At 34.1% G+C, this 18,449-nt stretch overlaps 1 protein-coding gene across 7 annotated transcripts in view; it reads right to left on the bottom strand.

The window, feature by feature from the left end:
* NCOA3 (nuclear receptor coactivator 3) overlaps window positions 1-18,449 on the bottom strand; it is a 203,899-nt gene that overhangs the window by 10,951 nt on the left and 174,499 nt on the right. For all 7 annotated transcript variants that reach the window (XM_074210191.1, XM_074210192.1, XM_074210186.1 and 4 more), the window contains 8 exons: window positions 16,225-17,090; window positions 14,774-14,909; window positions 10,818-11,012; window positions 9,898-10,131; window positions 9,657-9,783; window positions 8,151-8,319; window positions 6,489-6,785; window positions 390-494 (listed from right to left, as the gene is read on the bottom strand). In XM_074210191.1, the coding sequence (XP_074066292.1) occupies window positions 390-494; window positions 6,489-6,785; window positions 8,151-8,319; window positions 9,657-9,783; window positions 9,898-10,131; window positions 10,818-11,012; window positions 14,774-14,909; window positions 16,225-17,090 (2,129 nt within the window). The remainder of the gene's footprint in view (window positions 1-389; window positions 495-6,488; window positions 6,786-8,150; window positions 8,320-9,656; window positions 9,784-9,897; window positions 10,132-10,817; window positions 11,013-14,773; window positions 14,910-16,224; window positions 17,091-18,449) is intronic.

Here is an 18,449-nt window from a genome sequence, read left to right as displayed (position 1 = left end):
TTTATCGCTCAAGTGATTCTATATTTTTTGGGGGGAGGAGGTATTTTGTTTACTCTTAAACAAGAATATTTTATTAATGTATAAAAAATTGTACAAAATGATAATAAATAAATATTAAATTAAAAAAATAAAAGTCCGTAAGAACTCATATACCAGATCTCAAAAGTCTTACTACAGCTGACAAGCATTATCAGCTTTAAACTTCACTAAGACTTTTGTGACATCCTGTATCTAGGCTGGAGTTATATTATAAAGGATTCTTGCTCACTTTTTCACTGGATGACCCTCAAGGTTCCCTCCAACTCTGATGTGTTACAATAAAAGGATACAATGCATTTATTTAACAATTTTTGTGCTCTTTGACCTGGGGAGATCCCAAGTCTTCTCACCTGAGAGTTTACTTGGGCCTGCATTACTGGCCTCATCACTGTAGCAGCATTAACAGGAGGGGTTTCCATTTTCATTTCAAGGGCTTGACGGCTCTGGTTCAAAAACTGAAGAAAAAGAAAAACAAGTATGAATGCACATGGAGTATACTTACAAACATGTCTTCAAAACCGAATGAAGCAACATGCTGAGATTTCCTCTATTCAACTTGTTAAATTACTTAACTTAAAAGCTATAAACAAAACTCGCAAATTACTCAGGCTCAATTTCTTTAAGCTTGAAAAATTGCAGGTCAGCAAGAAATAAGAGAACCTTAGAAAAATAAATGAAAGAAGGAAGTAAAACTACACCTTAAAGGGCAACATCAAAGAGTATAAAAAAAATTTTATTGAGGCAGAGTATCCCTACAATTGTATTTTTGTAAATTAGGCACTTGGCAAAGCTGCATTAACTTTTTCAAATATACATTTAATGCACTACTGTTAAAGGGACATTCTTCTAGGTAATATTTCATAACAATGAATCTTAAATGACACCTCCACAAGTGAACAAATTACCAAAATGCTGAATACTGTCTGCCTGGGAATATTCAAAGGAAATAAGAGTTCTTTGGATTATAAATTAATTACAGGAAACTTAATTCATGTCAATTAAACAAGTATATCACATTCTTCAAGGTGATATTTAGTAACATTTAGTTACAATGTGTTTAAAAGATAACCTTAATGAGTGTATACAACTTTCCAACATGCCCAACTGTCTGCATGAAAGCTGTTAATACACAGTAATATAAAGTTCTCCGGAATATAGATTTGCATATCAATTCAACTTGGTTCAGTTCAAGTACTTATCACCTGTATGCATGAAACTCTGGTAGATGCTGGGAATAGAAAGAAAAAAAAAAACAAAAGTTACTTCCCCAAAAGAACACAGTACATAAATATATAATACGAGGAAAAACTGAGGAAGAGAAAAATAAATAAAATAAAACACTGTGTATCAGGGAAAGATTCATGAAGGAGGTGGTATCTGACTTAAGTCTTAAAGGAAGAACAAGTTTGTTGGGTGGATAAAGGAAAGAAGGTTGAGAAGGAAGTGCACTCTAGGCATAGAAGACAGTTTGGATGAATGAGATTAAGAAAAAAGGAAGTATCAAACATAACTGAAATAAAAAGTAATGAAAAGCAAGAAACTGTTGAGATCTATGGATAGACAATTTTAGGGATAGAGACAATCACAGAAAATAAAATGGATAATTTTTGTTATATAAAATTTAAACATTTTTGCATAAAAACCCAACGTAGTTAAAATTTAAAAAGAAGTGGGTATACCTGGGGGAAAAAAATCTTTGCAGCAAATCTCTCTAATAAAGGTTTCATATCCTTTATCTTCACTTATCTATATAAGGCACTGGTTCAAATGTATAATTATAATGTATAAGATAAAGGGTGAAAGACAATTTTGAAATAAAGTCAGATTATCAACAACAATGTAAAAAATAATGCATTAAAAATTGCAAAACTGCAAAGAGAAGTTGAAGTTCCATCTTACACCCATCAGATTATCAAAGAGAAAAATAGCAAATACTGGAGAAGTTGCAAAAAAAATCCACACTAGTGTACTGTTGATGGAGCTTTGAATTGGTCCAGCTTTTTGGAAAACAATTAGGAATTATGCCCACCAAAAGTTGTGAAATTGAACTTTGAGCAATAAACCCCATTGAGAGATCAAATAAAGGAAAAAAGCACTGTTACAATGAGGTCCCAGGAGTAAGGAGACACTAGGTTTGCTTGAAAAGAGATGAACCAGCCTGGATCAAAATTAGGGTATGTCAAAGCTTCCATGTCAGTCATGAGTGACTACTACATTCCAGCCCGGATAAGATAGGGAGACAAAGGGAAGGGGAGAAAGACAAAGAAAAAAAGAAAGAAAAGCGAGAGAAAGAAAGACAGGAATAAAGGAAGGAAGACATAGGAGCTGGGAAGAGAGGGAATATCAATTTAAAGAACTTAACTAGTAGTACAGTTTGGCTAAAATGTGGCAGACTGAGAAATTATAAAATGAAGCTAAAGAATTTACAAGAGTCATACTATGGAAGATTTTAAATAACTGGCTAAGGATCTTGTATTTTATTCTATAGTCAATGGAAAGTCATGGAAGGTTTTTGAGCAGGAGAGTTATGGTCAAATCTGTACCTTATTATTAATTAAGATTATTTTGGCAGCTTTGTATAGAATGGATTAGAGGGAAGATAAAAGAAACAGTGAGACCATTTTGGAGGCTCCTAAAATAATTCAGGTAAGAAATGTTTAAGGTATGAATTAGAATTGTGGAGAGAAGAAATTTTACTTAGGTACGGAACTACATGCAATCTGAGATTCATTCAAATTATGGAGTTCTGTGATTTTATAACATATTAAAGAGATATTATGGAAGTAGAGTACACATGATTTGTGATGTATTTAAAGGTAAAGGATGAGAGAGGGAAGAGTTAAGCATGTCTCTGAGGTTACAAACCTCAAATAGAAGAAAAAGAACAGGAGAGAATAGACATTAGGCTCAAGAGAAGGAAATGGTCATCAGTATCAAAGTCTGAAGAGATGTCAAGGAATAAAATAAGGACTGAGCAAAAAACATCAACAAACATTCCCCGAGCACTTTCTATGCTATGTCAGGAACATACGAGGCACCAGGGACAGACACTAAGAGAGTTGAAATGGTCCCTCCCTTAAGCACATTCTGGGAGACAAAATGCATTTTATAAGTATATGCAAAATAAAATCAAGGTAATTTTTGGTGGAAGGCACTAGAAACTGAGGGGAAATCAGGAAATCAAGAAGAGAGCACTTAAGCAGAACTCTGAAGAAAACAAAAGAATCCAAGAGTAGTTGAAATAAAAATGCATTCTCAGGTTGAACAAGGAAATGAAAACAGATTCATCATGTCATGAATCAAAAACTAAATCAAAACTTCCAAACTGCCAATCTGTCTAAATCCTTGCTGTCCCCATCAGATATATGGTCCATTTCAACCACTGTATTTTGACATTTCAATGCCAAGCACATAGAAAGCTGATGTCATAGACTGACTGATGCAGTGGGGATATGAGGAAGAAGAAGAGGGCAAAGGGAGGACCCTTGAGAACATCGACAGTTAGGAGAGTCAGTATTGATGATGATCCAGCTAAAGAGACTGGACTGTCAGCCTCAGATATCTAGGAGGAAATGAGACAGAAAAAATAAGAGACTATCTAGAAGATCAGTTTGCCAAATGCTGAGAGGTAAAGGAAAATGAAGTTTGAGAAAAACCATGAGATTTGCCAATTAAAAGATTACTGGTAACTGAAAAGATCAATTTGTGATAAGGAGATTCTGGTGCTAAATAGTAAGGAGACTGAAAGAGCAGTCAATGAATGTAGGAAGCTTTTTTCCTAGCACTATGAGAAAAGAAACTTATAGGAGAGTATTTTATAGTATTTTTTTTTAGGATTTTTGCAAGGCAATTGGGGTTAAGTGGCTTGCCCAAGGTCACACAGCTAGGTAGTCAGATTTTAACTCAAGTACTCCTAACTCCAGGGCCAGTGCTCTATTCACTGCACCACCTAGCTGCCCCCTGGAGAGTATTTGAAAGGAATTCAAGTGAAGGATTATTACAGATTAAATAAGAGTTATATGTGTTTGTAAGAAGCAAAAAAGAGATGAGAATGTCTGAGAAAGATGATAGGGTAAATCCTTGTAGGATATAAGAGGGCATGGGATCCAGGGCCCCAAGGTGGACCTAGGAGGAAAGTCCACTCTATCCTTATACATAGAAGTAAAGAAAGAAAGGTTGGGTAAAGATGTTAAGGAGTTTTAAAATATTCAGAAAGGGAGTGCATTGTAAATGATTTATGTTCCCAGTAAAGTAGAAGGCAAAGGACTTTTGGAAGGTGAGGAAGGAGTTCAATCTTGAGAGAAAAGCTGTTGTCTTTTTGTCCTCTAAGAGAACTTAAATGACATTACTATGTCAGGGACAATGTACAGTGTGTCCAACTGTGGCTGCTCAACCAGAGGTAGGATACAAATAGGCCATATGAATATGGGATGGAGATGTCTCTAAATTTGCACACCTCACATTCCTTTTGAGCAACTGCAAAAACTGATTAAGATGAAAATGAAAAACAAAATCAGAAAAGATCTTTTTTTAAGAGAAAAAGATGATGTGGAACAATGCCTAGGAGGTGAATGAAATAATTAAATATATTTAAAGGTTTATTGTGTAACAATAAAGGCCAACTTGAGATCAGATGAAATTAATCCATAATGGTTATCAGTTATATAAGCACTTGTCAGGTATATAAGCAAAAAATTAAGAAGGTAGTTTAGCAAGGGAGAAGTCAAATGGAGATGATGATGATGATGATGATGTCAGATTGAGAATTGCAGTGGGTGAATGGTGGTAGAGCAGTTTAGAATATACAATGATGGAGAAAAGTATAAAGCTGAGCTGATGAAATATAGGATATAAGAAAAAATTATATAGTCTATATGAAGAAAATAAAGGCAAGGTGAATAGTGACAGACTATAGGAACAAAGAGAGATAGCCAAGAATGGATATTTCAATGAAGATAAAGAAAAAACTTAAAAAGAGTAAAGCAGAGAAAGATGGAAAAGCAGGAGATTATAACAAGAAAAAGGAAGTTCAGAATTCAAGATGGTATTAATTAAGTAATATCTAAGGAAAAGACATCTCTATATGCAGATGAAGTAGAGTAAAGGTATTTGAGGTAGTTGATGTATTGCAGAGTCACCAATGTGTACACTGGAGCCCAAAAAAATATGAATACAAGATCTAGATTAGAAAGGACAATGAAGTTACTATTGAACTCCATAAGAAATCTAAGTCTACAACTAAGCCAACAACTAAAATATAATCATTAACTAAGACAAAGTGACCTAGAGCCCAGTAGAACACAGCAGCAAGTAACTGGACCAGCTGATATTCAAAAAACCAAAAATACTGTAGTCAAAAAAGAACAAGACTCAATTTCAAAAAAACCTGAGTTCAAATGTTAACTCTACCTCTTAATATCTGTGCCATGTCATTTAACCTCTCTGGGTCCAAGAGCACACATTTATAAAAAGTTAATTTGATGGATTTCTAATGACTTTGCTAGTTCTAAATCCTAGGATCTAACTAAATTATTTACACCTATTAAACAGACACATGAACAGTTCATTAATACTGCCTTCATAGGTTTGTGTCATCCTCAGTGATCAGTCATTTAATCATGTATATATCAAGATCAGTTTTTGAGTACAAAACAACCATAATAAATAGTCAAACAATTCTATCACTTTGCAAAGGAGAAAACTGAGTGATCCAGAGGTCAAGCAACTTGACTTTTAGGTAAAAGCTGCAAAAACAAAATATATACCTGGGACCTCCAACTTCAGGGTTCTTCCCACTGTACTACAAAACCTTACAAACTAGGAAATGATGGGGTTAAAGTAACAATGATTAATTTTGCAGTATTAAAATTAAACTAAGATTATTATAAGATAATGAATTTATAAAATAGAGATATAGCCTATTCTGATATAAAAGAGACCACTGGACTTGGAGCTAAGAGTCCATTTAAGTCTCAACTTCAGTTCTCTCATGAATAAAATCGGAATCATTCCTCCCTTACTTATTTAACAAATGGAAGCATTTATTTAAATACTACAAAAATGCTTTAAAAATAAGGAACTTTCTATTCAGAGCAACATCTCTACATTCAGCTTGCTGGACTCTCTGTTTGGGTCCCTCATATCTTGGCAGGCCCCAGTCTCTACAACCATTCACAGCCTGACTATTTGCATGCCCCACCACCTCCTGACTTTCTAGCTCCCCATTATGTGTTGTCTTCACTCAACAGAAGGTAAACACTCTAAGGGCAAATAAAAGACACTCCTTGGCACATAGTTGGCACTTAATAAATTTCTATTATAATTATACTCCATTCAGATTATATGAAAGAATCAAAACATTCAATTCTGGATCCTATGAAGCTAGGATTCTCTCCCTATTCCACCCTCCCCCACCTCTGAGTCTTCAGCCGTAACAGCCCATCACTTACCTGCTGGCCCTGGAGTCTCTGTTGGAGTTGCATTCTAAGCTGTTTGGGTGTATTTGTTCGGGGTCTCATCATGTTAGCTCTGGGATGCATTCCCTGTAGTGGAAAATTACCCTGCTGACTCATTTGATTCATCACTGAATTAAATGACTGCTGTTGTCCCTGAAGATTACTGAAACCTCCTTGAATAACTGCAGACTGGGCTTGATAGGACTGTCCATATAGAGCAGACTTTTGGTCAATCATTACTGCAGATTCTTGACTTTGAAAAGACTCCTGTTTAGCTTCCAAAGCTTGTCCCTTTAACAGCAAACAAATAAATGAACACCAATGTATCATTAAAAATATCAGTTATGACAGGGAAAGCATAACAATTTTATAAATATTAGGCATTTAAGTTTTCATTTTTAAATTCCAGCATGAAATTCCAAAAACAAAATAATTCCTGTCATGTCAAATTGTCTGAAATAATAGTTTTTAGAGCAAGTCTTTAAGTTTTTATAGCAATCTTATGGACAAAGATCTAAATTCTAAAATATACTTTTTAGCCAAGTGAATAATAGTTAATGTCTCAACCAAGAGATAAGTAACTCATTATGAAGAACAGTAACCCTACAACTAGAAATTCTTATCATTGCCTAACAACAATACAAAGGATACAAAAAAGTCATTTACCATAAGAGAAATCTAAGAAGACTTTTATGAATTGATATAAAGGAGAATCAACAGAACCAAGAGAACAATGTGCCCAGTTAATATAATCCTAAAACTGAATGCAACACTAAAAATAATCCAAATTCAGATTACATGCAGTGACTAATCTAGGGCATGCACAACAGAAATAAAACACTTTCCTTGCTCTCATGGGTGGTACAAGATCAAAGAAATATTGTATATATTCTTCTACTATATGATTACTTAATTTTATTGAACTCATATCATTTGTGATATGAGAGAATTCAATGGGGGTGTGGTTGTATATCAGAAAATAAATGTAATATTAAAAGTGAAAGATTAAATAATGATAAAATGTTTTATTTTGCAAACTGAGAATCTATCCATAATGCAAAACAGTCCTTAATAATTTTTTCTGTTTTGGAAATCTGAAGCTTTGTATAACTGCTTGAAGGAAAAGTATGAAACATAATGACGGAGTGAAAATGATGTAAAAAGATAGTCATGGCAGATTTACCTAGTTAGTTTCATTTTGTTGAAGTGAATGAAAAAATTAACTTTCATTCTAATTGAAGCAGTTGGTAGTATACTAGATTATTATGTGTTTAGGATCAAAAAATCCTGACAGTAAATTAATACAAGTATACATGATAATGGTTAAAATTTTTCATATAATTTGAATCAAGCAATAATGTCTGATATTTAGTCATACTGGTAAGATTATGAACATAAATAACAGGGGAAAAATAAAGTGAATATAGATATGAGCTTGAGTTTTGTCATTTGTAAAATGAGATTATTCTTTCAAGTCAAGATCAAGTTAAGCATTATTAGAAATTAGTTTAATTGAGACATAATTATCAAATAATAAATGATTCTTTTATTACTCATAAGAATAATATTGTAGTTTTGCAAATTATTCTTCCCTTTGCAAAAACATAAAAATATGAAAACAGATGTATATCCATTAGTCTGGTTAATAATACTTACTTGATTTACAAGATCAGGGATTCCTAAAGCTTTATCAATTTCTTCAAGTCCTGTGACATCTGTGTTACTCAAGAGAGTATGTAGTTGATCCAAAAGAGCTCTTTCATCACTTTGACCTTCCATGTTAGGAGGACACAAGAGATCATCTAAGGAATTCCTAACAAGGGTTCTTAAAAAAAAAAAAAGACAAAATTCAAAGCATTTGACAATATAATGATAACTTTAGACACTTCTAACTAATAAAGTACAACTAATGAATAAATTCTATCCACACTATTCACAAAAAGTCTTTCATAGTCATCTATGCAGTTCTATTATACATGATTGGTCCTATTGGATAAAGTCAAAAGATTTTAGTTCTAGTTGTAACAGATACCTCCAGGGCTCTTGATTTTGGTTAAGATACATAACCCTTCCCTATAAAAATGGAATTAATACCTCTTGGATCACTCCTAGTGCTTCTGACCATATCATTCTAAGACAAAGTCACAACAATGATCATATATCCATATGAAAATTGCTTTTCTATTTTGTTCAATTTGATTCAAAAGATATGCCAAGAGTACCCTAATCACTGTGGTAGGTCCTTGGAATCAAAATGTTCTTGCCCAGCCCCACCTAATCAAGAAAAATCCTGAATTTGCAATATGGAATAGTCAATAGAATTGGCCTCAAAATCAGGAAGATTTAGATTCAAGACCAACTTCTGACACACCCTGGCTGTCCAACCTTGGGCCAAACACAAAACCCTTTAAAGCCCTAAGCAATTAAAGACTATAAGTTGCAGAAAAAAATGCCAAAATGCATTGGTAGAATAAATTCTACACTGGAATAAATAAAAAATGATCTTGACCTCAAACCATAATCATTCTGGAACAGAGAAGAAAGGATAATAATGTCACATTCAACAGCATCCAAAAAGTTCTTTCTAATATAAGAAACCAGAGTATTCTCTCACCTGGCATCAAAAAATAAGCTACTTCAAAAAATTTGGTTTCCCAGTTACCTATAAATCATACTTCTTTGTCTTCTGAAGCATAGTAAACTATTAGGCATCAAATATAGTTATAATCTTAAGGGATATTTAAAATATGTGATTATTTGCCTTTATGGTAAGTAATGCCAGAAAGTTGTGGTTTTAAAAAATATTTTATTCTTTCTCCACCTTTCACTGTAAGCACAGCTTATTAGTGCTGTAAATGTATCCTCCAAGATGTTAATCCAGTTTCTTATTCTTTCCATATAATAGGCTAGGTAACAGATTCAAAATATTTTAATTCTCCTAGTCAAGTATTCCTTCAGTTCTATCATATGTAGGCCATTTCTCCTTTACTTTAAATGATACTACCATGTTCATAATGGATGGGAATAATGGTAAGTCTAAATGTACAGATAGTTGTGGTTACTATATTTGTTCAAATAATCTCATTATAACTACATCCTTACAAGTTTGGTTATAATTCTTTCCTAAAATAAACACAATGACATCTTCTACTTGAATCTTACCTATTTTGTGTGCCACGAGGACCCTGCTCTACGGATAGCATATTATCAGGCCAAGATCCAGGTTGATTAGAGGGTCCTGTCTGGCCATAGGCATTTACTCCCATGCCCATAGGAATTTCACTAGGCCCTGGAAAATAAAAATCAGGATCTATTTAGAAATATACCAAAAAAATGCCTTAAAAATGTTAGGTAGCAATTACAAATTTATATGTTACTATTTTTTTTCAAGAGAGAAACTTACTCATAGGAATCATCTGCTGCTGAAGCATTGGCCTTGTCCCAGGTATACTATTGGATCTAACAGGAAGGCCAGGCAAAGTACCACCCATTGCAGGTCTGGGTAAGGAATTACCATAGTCAGTTCCAGGTCTCACCAATGGACCTGCATTTTGTTCCATTCTGCTAACTTTAGAATTTGGCAAACCCCACTCTCCCGATGGATGATGGTTCATTGTCATATTTCTATTTGGTCCACCTAAGTGGAAAGAGAAAAGATTAGTTCTTCAGCATTTTATAATACTGAAATTTTTTAAAATAAATAACCACAATTATATGAAATAATTGCCCTAAAGAAAATCTCCAAATAGTAAGCTTCTGAAGCTACCACAAACAGCATTGTTTTACCACTTCTGAAGGCCAAAACTAATCAAATTTAAAATAATTTGATCATCACTAAGATGGCATAGAAATGTATAAATATAATCTGTAAGCAATTATGCCAATCCTCTGATTAAAAATTAGGAAAGTTATTAATAAAAACTTTGAACTAAAAGAGCTTGTACACATTAAGTAAAACCTTGAGGCAGATAAATTATGAAACTTGGACAGCTTCAATGAAAAGTGGCAGAGTTGGAGTCAGAAATGTTCCAGTCTTGCATCAGACTTTTTATTAGCTGTGTGACCCCTAGCCAAATGTCTTGATCTCTGTAAGTCTGTTTGCTTATCTGCAAAATGCAAGTGGGCTTCATGTTCTCTCAGATGCTTTCTCATTCTAAATAGATGATCTTATAATCTAGTTTGCAAAACATGATTCCCCAGGGAGAAAAGTATGGAGGGGAAGAGTGGAGGGGAAACAAATTATTTAATAGGATAGTTTCATGTAGGTCTTTAAAAGGTTGCTTTCGAAAATGCTTGACAGTAACTCCCAAGAAGGCAACATACCCATGTTAGAGCCAAAATTGTCCTGTGTATCCATCATCCTTGTATTCCCGCTTACCACAGGCTGCTTTGGTAACATGGGAAATGCATTAACATTTCTTATAGGAGGGCTTGAACCAACAGGGATAGGGCTATCCAAGGATACAGCTCGATTAAAAGGAGGACGAGCAGATGGCAGAGACTGTGGGCTTCTCAAACCTAAAAAGGAACCAAATATGTATTTTTATAAATAATATTGTATCTACCTCAAATAGCTAGAAATTAAATAGACTCACATTATATTTCTGCCAATATCTATACCCTGTCCCTCAAATGCTAAAATACAGTTTCTTCTCTACGTAATAAACACCAGAAGATATAATTCAAATTGAAAGTAAATTAGCATTACAGTCATTGTAGATGAAAAATTTCAACAGTAGAGCAAGGAGGAATGCTGCCCTAGAAAAGTGAAATTTTATATAAGAGTTTGTTTCACATTGCTCCTTATTCTAATTTCCAGACTGAGTCAACCTTTCTGATGCACTATGACCTCTATATACTGTGGTCCATGAATCAAGATATGGAGATGCTTTTCTATGATTTAAGACTGAAATGTAAAAATGTTCATTAAATGCTTTATTTTGCTTTTATTATTCTAAGTGCTCATTTTAGTCAAAAAATAAAGTTCTTTAAAATGCCTATAGTACCATTCTTAATAATCATCATTATAGATAAAAGAATTAATGGAAGTAACAAGATTGGGAACTTTGAAACATCCAACACCACAACAAAAGGAAGCATAACAACCAATTAGAGGTATATATTTCAAAACTGAAACCATGAAGACACCAGATATTTATGACAGTCTTTCCTGAGAATGAAAAGAATGAGAAAAATAATGTGGCTTTTAAATTTTCTGCCTTTTTTATTCTGATTTAATTTTCTTTTATATGTAACCTAACATTCCAGATTTTGTGTCCAAATGGCCTTGGGGAATATAGTAAGCATCGATTTTTAGCATAGTTCTCACGTTTATAATATAATTTAAATTATATTCATAACTCAATTTATAGGTTTTACAAGACAGTGAGAGGCTACAGTCTACCATTATCATCTGCTTTTGAAATCATAGCTAGTACAGTTTTAAATCTGTACTAGAATCATTAAATTTTTCTGTATAGCTTATTGCAAACTAGGTGACTTTTCAATTAAAAAAAAAGAATTTGATTACCCAATTCTAATTGCTAGACAAGGCTACAATGGATCTGAAATAAACTTCTCTAAAGGCAGTATTTTAAACTGATTCACAGGAATCAATTGATAAGTCCTGATATTTCTACCTTTGCAACATTTTTCATATACTCCCTTTCTCTCCTCTGACACTGCCTCCAGTCTGGTGCAGGCCTCAGTACCTTGTCCTAGTAACAGCCTGTCAGGTTGTTCTCCATACCAAGAATCTCCCTCCACTATAATCCATAGCTCCAATCAAATGTCAAATTGATCTTCCTTCAGTGGAGGTCTAATCAAATTACCCTCTTATTCAATCAGCTTGAGTGGATCTGTTCCTGTAACCTCCAAGATCAAATATAAAAATCTTGTTTGGCTTTTAAAGCCTTCTTAACCTCACTCTTTAGAATCTTTCCAGTCCTCTTAAAAAGCTCACTCCCCTCCACATGCTATGAAATCCAGCAACCCTGGCTTTCTTCCCTGTTATTTCTCAAACATGACCCAGCACATTTTCACAGGCTTCCCACATCCTGGAAGGCTCTCCCTGTCATTTCTGCCTCCTTCAGAATCTCAGCTAAAGTCCTACTTTATGCAAGAAACTTCCATAACCTTAGTGCTTTCCCTAGGAGATGAGCCCCAATTGTTCTTGAATTCATCTTGTTTGTGGCATTTTTTGCATGTCTCCCCTCTAAACTCCTAGATTACAGGGCTGGGTATTTGTGCCTTTCTTTCCTTCTCCATCCCTTAGCACAGAACTGAGCATTTAGAAAGTGTCCCAAATGCTAGTTTAATTTGGCTTGAAAGCTAACTGCAATTTATGAACTTCCAGCTTAACAATATATCTAGAAATTCATTGTAGACCCTCACAAATTGACATTAATAAGTATGGCTTCATAAATGGGGGGGCATAATCTGCTGAAATAGACAAGACATAAGGAAAATTCTCTGGCATTTATTTCTCCAGCAAGCCATTTTTATTCACTCATTTTGTTGTTCCATGATTTTGAGTCATGTCCGATTCTTTATGAACCCAGTTGGAGTGTTCCTTTGGAAAAGCTACTAAGGGGGTTTTCTATTCCCTTCTCTGGCTCATTTTACAGATGAAGAAACTGAGATAAATAGGGTTAAGTGGCTTGCCTAGAATCACACAACTAGTAAGCATCTGAAGTTATACTTGAACTCAGGCCTTCCTGACACCAGAACTGGTACTGTATTCACTCTGCCATCTAGCTGCCCCCATTATCTTATAGGCCCTCTAAAATGTAATAGCGAAATGTCATCTATAACATCTTATTCTCAGTTGGGGAGGAGGGGGAAGTTCAGACAGAAAATGATGCAGAGGTTGCTACCAGATGTGTTTTTTATTATTATGATGATGATTATGATTACTATTAAGTTTTGATCTCATTTTCCAGCAAAACTACTGCTAACAACTAGCAGGATACATTGGTCTGAAAGAAGGCTTTAAATTACAAAGACAGAGAGTCAAATCCTCCTCTGAAACTTCTTGACTACATGACCTTGGACAAATCATTTTAACTTCCCTATGCCCCAAATCACTAAGACTATAAATTCATAAGGAAATTCTATCTGCATTTGTAAGGAGGAGTAACTAATTTTTAAAAAACCTATTCATGAATTTTTTACTCTGAATTTTATACCATTTTCATGACAGTTATATAAAATGAAATACAGCTTTTTTTATTCACTGTATCAAACCAATTAATAAGCATTTATTAAGTGCCTAATACATATTAGGCATTGTACAATATGCAATTGATGTGAAAATAAGGAATGAAATAATCCCTTCTTAGAAAAAACTCACATTCAAATGGGAATTGAACTGTAAATTAATATGCATATAGGAGGGAGGAGAGTGTAACTGGTTTATTACTAATAAGATACAGTTTAAAATAACTATATCTAGCAGGAACAAAGTGCCATTAAACACATTTTTTCTTATGAAAAAAATTACAGACCAGTAAAAATTAGAGATGAAATAGAAGGATAACATTTATAAACTGTTCCCATCAAAAAGTGTATGCACTGGGGCAGCTAGGTGGTGTAGTAGGATAGAGAACCAACCCTGGAGACAGGAGGACCTAGATTCAAATCTGGCTTCAGTTTTTAATAATTACCTAGCTGTGTGACCTAGGGCAATTAACTTAGCCCCACTGCCTTGCAAAAACCAAAAACCAAAAAAAAAAAAAAAAAAAAAAAAAAAAAAGGTATGCACAAAGTTTAAGTGAAATAAAATCATTTATCAATACAACTATAGATGAAAATCTTAACACCTAAAAATATGTAAATTCCAACTACCACACAAGAGAAAATATAGTTTTAACAGCAATATAGATCAAAACAATTTTTAAAGGAACATAATTAGAGAAAACTGGTAAACAGAAAAATAAAAAGATAACAGCTTGAACTGCAAATAGAAGCATCTGTATCTAATATCTTAGAACTGCTTTGTCTAAAAACACATTCTAACATAAGATCCTTGTAGGCATGGTCTGAGACTTATTTTTGTTTTATTGTCCTTTGCATGCAATAGATACTTTACATATAGGCCTTTAATAAATATCTGCTATTGGACTGAAATAGGAATACCTAAAGGTATGAGTTCACTTCTTGGTTCTAGGTAGCATCCCATAAATATAGCAGATGTAATCTGTCTATATATTCCTAGTCATCATTTCACAGTGTTAAGATTTAGAAGACCAAAGTTTTGTTTTTAAAAAAAAGTAACTTACCTAGAGGGGGATTTCCTTGAAACATCTGTTGTTTACTGGCCAGGTTACTGCCATTTGTGGGCATGGCATTGTTATAAAAGTCAGAACTTGTCAGGTCACCAAGAATAGCATCTAAATTATCCAAGTCTCCACTCACCTAAAGATCAATTTTTACAAATAGATTGAATGTATGCCTTTGTATTTGAACCCACACATGGGTGTACATTGTAGTAAGAAACAAAATGAATAAAGAAATAAAATGAAACAAATGTCTGAAAATAATTATAAGGGTAAGTATGTGGCACTTATAAGAAGTAAAATAATTAAGTAAAATAATTAATGACAAATATTCCTGAAAATACTTTTATCTAAATGAAGGCTGTTCCTCTTCATAAACATAAAGATATTTATATAAATCTGTAAACTCAAACTAAGCACATATATCATTGTTAATATTCATCTAATATATGATTAACTTTCTTACAAAGATTATCTATCTTAATATTCAATATAAGACATAGAAAATCTTTCCGTTTAAAGTGAGATCAATTTACCCAGCTGTGGCAAACACAGAAACACAGGTATTTGGCCCTGGCATTAGGACTAATACTTCACATTATCATCAAGAATAAATACACTCTATTCAAAAATATGCCATAAATAATATAAAAAACTAGTATAAGCATATAATGTGAATATAATTTAATTTCTAAATGACAAAAAATATGTATTGATTTTTGTGTTATTCTAACCTGTTTTACTGAAAATAAGCATCTTATATGAGATTTTCCACTCCTTTCAAACCATGCAAATCAACAAACTTAGCTAAGAGTATATGATATCATGCATTATTTCCTGTTTTTCAAACAACATGATTCAATTTAAGAACAATATTGATCTTACAAATTTAAATATAAGATAATAGCCTATTAGATTTATAAAGGATCTTACAAATATAATCTTAGCCATTCATTTTACAGATGCAGATGATTCAAAAGACATTTATAAATCAAGAGAAAGTGAAATGCCCTTCCTTTGGTCATATAGATAGCAAATGAACATTTGTTTAGTTATAACAATAACTGAATTTTAAATTTCTTCATTAAGTTACAGTTGCAAGATTATGCAATAATAAAATGCTGAACTTGGAGTCAAGAAAATCCAGGTTCAAATATGCTTCTCACATTTACTGTGTGGTTAGGTAACAACCTTACTGAGCCTCAATGCCCCCCTCTATAAAATAGGGATATTGATATTATCCACATCATAGAGCTATTTTTGACTCAAATGAGATTATCCTTCTAAAGCTTTTTGCAAATTTAAAAGCTTAGAGGTAATTTTTAAATTATTTTTATAACTATTAATATTGTTATTTTTGTTGTTAATTATATTACCTTGTTTTCTGTTCACAATATAGGATAGAAATAACAAAAAACAAATGAATGAAATTCATAAACTACTAAATATGTTACCTCTTCATTTTGTTCAGTCTTAACTTTAACCTCTTTTTCTTGACTTGAAGTAGGAATAGAAGAGGTGCTACATGGCCCCATTTTATTATCTCCACCTTCCACTTTGGGCTTCATGTCTTTAGAAAGTGAATCATTAGGATCATCTCTATCAAGCAGATATCGAAGAAGTGCATTGTTTTCCTTCTTCTTAGGACTGAGCTGCTCCTGCTTAACTATTCCTTCACTAGAAGCTATACTGCTTGTGTCCTTCCCTGTAGCTTCAGCTGTAATCTTGGCTACTTCATCAGGAGAATTCCCATTCTGTAGCAATTTGTGCAAAATTCTGTGCTTCTCTTGCAGCAGGGAGCCATGCATGTTTGAGGTGGAAGAAACTCCCCCAGATGTAGAAGAGGAAACTCCAGAAGGGCTAGTGACACTGGCAGCAGAATCTTTACCCCCTGGATCTAAGGGAGAATTTGTCAAGGTAGAATGTCCCCGGTCATCTGAAGAGCACGTTAGTAATTGAAGTAATTTTTTATGGCCTTTGCTTTCTGGAGGTCCCCTCTGATTCTCTGACCCTTCCAAACCAGTTTCTTTATTTTCTTTATCACTGGGGTGGTCCCTGCTATTGGCTTGGCATATGGAACTTTCCACCTGATTCTGTTCACAATACAAGCCAGCAGGACTCTTAGAATCCTGGCTCCCTATTTTACTTTGTTGGTTCATGTTCATATTTGGAGAATTATCCAATTTGGGGCCTGGTGAAGAAAGTGTAGACAAAAGAGAAGTCCCAACGCCTTCACTGATGGCTTGAAGGGCACTGAGAGAGCTGCTGGAGAAACTGTTGCCCCCAGTGTTGCTGGCAGATCCCATTGGGGAATGCACACCTATGGAAGCAAGAAAACCAAAAGAACTAGCTAAGTCATTGAACACTGGCAAACATTACTTAAACATTTGCTATATATCAGGTACTATGCTAGGTGCCAAAATGAAACAGTTTTTTTCTTCAAGAAGCTTATACTGTATGGAGGGAGACAGAAAACATATATCTAAATGTAGACAAACTAAACATGAGATATTGGTAGGGTAGCATTAACAGAAAAGGCTTCATGCAGAAGGTGGTACTTGGGCTGAGCTATTTTGTTTTGGTTTTTTTTTGCTTTTTACAAGGCAATGAGGTTATGTGATATGCCCAAGTCACATAGCTAAGTAATTATTAAGTGTCTGAGGCTGAATTTGAACTCAGGTCCTCCTGACTCCAGGGCCAGTACTCTGTCCACTACACCACCTAGCTGCTGCTTGGGTTGAGATTTCAAGGAAAAAAGGAATTCAGAGAAATAAAGATGAATAAATAATAGATTCCTGACCTAGGGGACAGCGAGTGAGCATTGAGGAAATGGAAGTGCAGCATCAAGTATAAGGAATTGCAAGAAGGCCAGTTAGGCTGGATCCTAGAGTGTGGGAAGTAGAATAATGGATAAGACAACTAAAAGAGACTTCAACAAGGTATTTAGTCATTTTCAGTCATGAGCAACTGTTGGCAAATATACTAGAGTGATTTGCAATTTCCTTCTCCAGATCATTTCACAGATGAGGACACTGAGGCAAACAGGGTAAAAGTCTGGGATCAAGGACCTGAATTGCCAACAAAGTAGTTTATGTTTTATCTTCATAGGCAAAAATCTAAGGAGGAAAAAAACAGGGTACCACTACAATTTATTAAGTAGGGGAGTAATATAGTCATCTCTGCATTTTAGGAAAAGTGCTTTGGCAGTTTGTCCTTATTTATCCTTATTATGGAGGATAAATTACAGAGAAGAGAGGATTGCAGCAGGGAGATAAACTAAAACAACTATTACAATAGTGCATGCAAGAGATGATGAGGGACTGAACTAAGTGGATAAGTGAACAGAGATAAAAGGAGTCAGATGCAAAAGATGCAGGGAAAGGAATAATAACATGGTAAATGAATGGATATGGGAGATCCACTGGGAGGATACAACTCATTAAGCTTTATTATTATTTGTCAAAATAATGGAGCGTGGAAAAATTTAATCACATGTCTTCCAAAAACTACTAACCATTATTAGAGTATTAGAGTAAGCTTCTAAGAGTATGACAAAGGAGTGCAAGACTTGATCAGACCTAACACACTGGGATATCATCATCCATATATGAGTTCAGCAACAATACAGTATTATCTTCTGTCTAAAAATGATATTAAACTTTTCTTTGCCTAAGGGTCA

This window comes from Macrotis lagotis, chromosome 1 (genome assembly GCF_037893015.1).
Source record: "Macrotis lagotis isolate mMagLag1 chromosome 1, bilby.v1.9.chrom.fasta, whole genome shotgun sequence".
Lineage (NCBI taxonomy): Eukaryota > Metazoa > Chordata > Mammalia > Peramelemorphia > Peramelidae > Macrotis > Macrotis lagotis.
The sequence above is the reverse complement of the archived record's forward strand: the minus strand, read 5'-3'. Positions and strand labels throughout refer to the sequence as shown.